Below are 5,121 nucleotides of genomic sequence, written 5' to 3'. Positions count from 1 at the left end.
GGATGCTTTGGTCCTGTTTGCATGCTGCCTGAAGATACTGTCACAATCACAAATCTTGAGGTATAAACTCTTAAACACTTGATAGTGTGGAAGTGGTGTACAAATCCCATGCGGGGTCTCAAGAAAGGGGCAAATTTCAACCGGTAAAATTCATGGCCCAGCAGGCTGTGGAGGATCTTGTCAGTTCCTGTGTTATGTACCTCTCTCCCCCAATCATTTTATTACCCTGAACATCTGTGGAAACGTGGAGGTGCAGGGAGCCTCGAGGCTGCTCAGCATGTTTGACTCCATTTTCTCCTTAAAAGTGTGCAAATGCTACTTCTATTTGCACCTTTGCAGAGCTGTGATTTGCAACACCAAAGCCTAAATGACACCTAAGATCCCTCCAGAGCATTAAACAAACAAGCCAGCAGGACATCTCACAGTCTGGGAAGTGCTAAATTGAAAGCAGTAGTACAAACTGCGCTGCTTTGAAAAAGAACCAGTTGAATTTCTTTGCTGTGATCCAAACCTGGGAGGTCTTTTCTCATGGCTTTTTCTGCATGAACCCAGGTTCTGAGCGTGCCCCAGAAAACTCAACCAGGATTCTGATTCAAGGCTTTAAATGTAGAAAATCCTGTGTTTCTAGCCACAGTTTGGTTTTAATTGGATTTATATGAAGCAAATATGAAAAGGAAGAGGACAGCCAGGAGACTATCCACAGTAATAGTTTGACAGAGTGGGTGTTTAACATTTTATGCAATGTCAGTGAGCTTCTGATTTGATACTGACATTAGGTACAAGCCTCACAAAATTAGTCAGAAGCAAGTTAGTAGCAAGTTAAAAGCTAGAACTTGGTTAGGACTATACAAGGTATTTTGGTCTTGAGGGTTAATATTGAAGGACTGTGTTAAAATAAGTGGCTATAAGGAGAATACCTACTAATGGTATCTCCTGGGCTGTCTGCAAGTTCTCAAGTTTCTTCTCAAAAATAAGCCCTCTCCTCTTCCTTTTAAACGACCTTACAAAGAACAGCCCTATCCTACGCGTAGCAGTAAGTTTTGTAGTCACAGAATAGCAAAATACGTAGCACCTCTCTTTGAAACATCCTTTAAAAATGCCTGTTTTGCTGGCCAGTCATCTCATTGCAAATGAAACCGGTGTGATCAGAACTTTCTATAATGCAATGTTTTGCTCATTTGTTTCTGTGGTATACCATGCATTTCAGGAAAAAGACCACAGTAATTAAAACCAAAATCCATCAGTTTGCCCTCTGTCAGTCTTTTCCTTCTGCTGAATCATTACCTAAAGAATTTCGGAATGATTTCTTCAACTGGAAAGAAAAAAAAAGGAAAAAAGTGTTATTTTCTTTGTCTGTTGAGGGAATGACCAAGACTAGTCTTAAAAGGAAATGGGTGCAAAAAATGACAAAACATGATCGCAAATATTTCCATTCTTTGTTCCTCACTGTCTATGGTTCTCATTCTTTGAATTGTGTGTTAAGGAACCTGATTCTGCTTGATAATATCAGTGGTAAAGTTAACATAAATCAAGAAAGTAGTATAAGACTACAATAAAGAGCATTCCCTCCCATGGTGTTCACATGAAGTTTATGCAGTATTTAACCCTAACTGTTCATTTAAAAGAATGATCAATCCTTAAAAACTGGGACACATGCTTAGATGGACAGATCGTTAAATGATAAGGCAGCTATCTAAGATATTTTTCTTGGCATTTTTTGTATTAAAAATGTAGGCAAACATTTATTTTTTTTTGGTTACATTGTGAGATCAGATCAGTCAGAAATGCTGACTTAGAATTTCTTAAGAAAAACAGCAAACCTTCCAGTTCACTGCCTTTACTGCCCTTGTAAAACTGGATAATTGTCTCTGCAAATTGAAGCCATAAATTACTAATTTCACATGGTGGGAGAGGGTTGAGTATACTAATTAGTCAAACAGTTGCATTCAAAGTTCAAGCAAGCCAGGCAAATACTATCCAGGTACTTATATGCTCTTTCTGAAGCATCTAGATCATTGCCACAACTTACTGAGAAATACCAAGGCAGGTCTGCCTGTGTTGTTTATGCACACTGAACGTGCCCTGAAACACAGGCTCCATCCCTTGGGATGAGCACACGGCTGAGCAGGAAAGGGTCCTGGTCTAAGCTGTGGCAATGAGACACAGAACAATAAAATCACATTGCGGGTTAGCGATCCCTTCCACTTAAAACCTTGAGGGTGAGACTGAAACATCTCCTTACGTTGTATAAAAATGCCTTAAAGTCCATTTTTGCTTGGGGAGGACCTTTTATTTCCTTTTTACTGGTGGAGAGCTCCTGTGGGTCACACCCAGCTGAATTCGGCTCAGGTGTTGTCCTGGGAGGAAAGAGCATCGGGGGTGCCCCTGACCTCAGGGCAGAGAGTGAGCCTGTTGCTGTCATGTTTTTGCTAGGAGCTCTTGGGAACACCATATTTGGGCACACACTTTGAGGATGTGAGGTGTCAGCAGCATCTGGAAACGCTTGTTTATTCTGGGCTTTTCTTTCTCCCTTCCAATCAGAGAGTCCGAGCTCGGAAAACAGATGGGATTGTTCTACTAGTAATTGGTCCAGCTGCTGCAGAGAAAATAGAAGGAAAAGCATATTGCAGTAATAAAAATATAATAAAAGGAATCAAGCAGGATACACAAGAGTATATGAAGCATGCCTGCTTCTTCTGCTTGGTCCGAAGAAGACATGCAATATCTGGCAAAGGAGATGTTGCCATAAAAAGGAGGAGAAAGGCCTAAAGGACATTTTATTTCAACAGATAGATCTAATTGCCTAATGGAAAATCTCCAAATGGACTTCAGTCTGTGACCATTGCAGCCTTGACCCTCTAACCCAAGTTTGTCAGGGAAGAATCAAAGACAAGTAACGAATCCTTCGATCACATTTTCTTTACCTGTCCTTATCGAATGGAGCACTGGTCCAGAAAAGAACCAGACCAGTAACCATTTATCAGTAATTCTGTAGGCTGACTACCTATCACTTTATTCTAGAAATCACGGGACCTTTACAGAGCAGAGGAGAATACAGTCACTTCTATAACTATTGGCACTTTTCCTGGGTGATTGAGCTCAAGCAGAACAGTCAAAGATGTAAAATCTGTTATCGGAAGTCTTCCTATTCTTGGCACTGAAAAGTTTATTCAGATGTATGTCAGAGTTAATGCTTTCAACACAGAATAGCAGGACAGACTTCAAACTCTCCCCACACGACCCAGAGCGGTGGCTTGTGCAACGTACCATAAGGATGCCCTCCCTGACCTGGCAAGCTTGATCATTCAGCCGAAGTTCCAGCTCTGCAACCTCCTGACGAACAGCTCGCCGTAAGAGTTGCAGGTCTCTGCCTTCCTCCCTGTAGTGACAGCAGCGAAAGCACACTTGAGTGAGCAGTGAACACCCTCCTCTTCCTCAGCCCCAGCGTAACGCCTGTAGCTCCCTGTTGTTTTTAACAACAACAAAACAAGTTGTCCCACTTGTTTGTACCCATGATCACCGGATACCTTAAGAAATAATAAATTACAGCCCTTGTCTGCTTGACTCTCATTTCTTTGATTACCCCAGTTGCAGGATTAAACACGTAGTTGCAGAGTCAGCTTGAGTCTGGGCACATATATCACTTTTGATTTTATTGCTAGCCCAAAGACTGCATAAATGCCCTACTTTCAGGCAGTTCAAGACTGGAAGCTCCCAGTAACTTTTTGTGAACCTGAGGCTTCTCGGTAATCCCTGTGAACTTGGGCTGAGTCCATGATGAGCTAGTTCAATTTTTCCTGTATCATCACCCCATTGAACATAAGCAGTAAGTACATGGCCTGAAGTGACTCATTTGTCAGAGATTGCTCCCATCTACTTCTCTGAACCCAGCACTGACCTGGGATACTGAGCTCCAGCTGACTGAGTTCTGTTCCTGTGTTCCTATTGCTATTAAAACATAGTAGTTGCACACTAAAAATCTGGTCTGCATCTGTGGAGCAATCTTGCCCTTCAAAATGCACATATTTAAGAGCCTTGAACAGTGTGGAGAGAGGCTGGACTTTCCTCTGAGCAAAAATCACATCACAGAACATTTCTCAACCACTTGTTGGATGCCCACAGCTGCACCTCACTGACCAGAAGTGCTGTGGTTAACACAAGTGATCAGACATGTTGCACATGCCCACGGGCTGTTGCTGATGCCAGCTTTGGATTTAGGTATGTTGAGCTGTCATTACCTTCCTTCATCTGGCATAGCACTGGAAAACTGGGCCTGCTGTTCAGTCAGATGCTGTTCAATCTCATCCAGCTTCTCCTGGAAGTGCTGGCAGGAGCTCTTCATCACTTCTTTTTCATGGAGGGTACACTACACAGAAAAGCAAGAAGACACCCCACTTTACTACTTTTCTTTGAGCACTTCCATGTCGAATGCATTTGAAGCTGACAGCCTGGACAGCTTGGGTCCTCCTCTAACCCGCACAACAGGGACTCTGTCAGCAGCTGCCGTGAAAGTCCAGATGGCACTTCAAGTGAGTTTGCTCTGGGTGCATCCATTGCATCCCAGTCACCACCTTTTGTCCTAAAGCATGTAGGATTAAGTCCTGGCACTACCTGAGTCAGTGAGAATTTCATTTTTGCCATTGAAGGACTTTGATCAAAGATCTGACACAATGTGCCAAATTCTGATGTTATTGCACTGTTGTCAGACATTATATTTGAGCAGGATGAGTTGCTATGGGTTAATGATAGGTTAAATTACTGTCCACCGGAAGTTAGAAACTGTTTTGAAAAAGAGAAAGAGGGAGAGAGGGAGAGAGGGAAGATATGTAAGACCTATGAGAAGGAAAAGTGTCTTCCCTGCTGTTTTGTGCTAAGTGTTACACTGATAATTTCTCATCTATTACCAGTTAGAAACGTAGAGTTGGATTTATCTAACCAAATGCAGACATCTACAGCAACAGATGTACATGCAAGTACTGCAACAGAGCGATTGTTCTGATCCAAAAGTAGATATCTGTAATAGGTCAGAGGAACTATGCCATAACTGTGACCATTACTCTTCACTGAGAGAAGGTATCTAGTATGACTGATCATCTACCTTGATGTAACCATCTACACCAG

At 42.2% G+C, this 5,121-nt stretch overlaps 1 protein-coding gene across 1 annotated transcript in view; it reads right to left on the bottom strand.

Moving 5' to 3' along the window:
• Nucleotides 1–1,255: 1,255 nt before the first annotated feature.
• CCDC129 (coiled-coil domain containing 129) overlaps nucleotides 1,256–5,121 on the bottom strand; it is a 31,904-nt gene continuing 28,038 nt past the window's right edge. The window contains exons 6-8 of the mRNA XM_009880703.1: nucleotides 4,239–4,366; nucleotides 3,268–3,379; nucleotides 1,256–1,312 (exon numbers count right to left, since the gene is read on the bottom strand). Coding sequence (XP_009879005.1) covers nucleotides 1,256–1,312; nucleotides 3,268–3,379; nucleotides 4,239–4,366 — 297 coding nt within the window. The remainder of the gene's footprint in view (nucleotides 1,313–3,267; nucleotides 3,380–4,238; nucleotides 4,367–5,121) is intronic.

The sequence above is a fragment of the Charadrius vociferus genome, unplaced genomic scaffold (assembly GCF_000708025.1).
Source record: "Charadrius vociferus isolate BGI_N301 unplaced genomic scaffold, ASM70802v2 scaffold1493, whole genome shotgun sequence".
In the NCBI taxonomy this organism is placed as follows: domain Eukaryota; kingdom Metazoa; phylum Chordata; class Aves; order Charadriiformes; family Charadriidae; genus Charadrius; species Charadrius vociferus.
The sequence above is the reverse complement of the archived record's forward strand: the minus strand, read 5'-3'. Positions and strand labels throughout refer to the sequence as shown.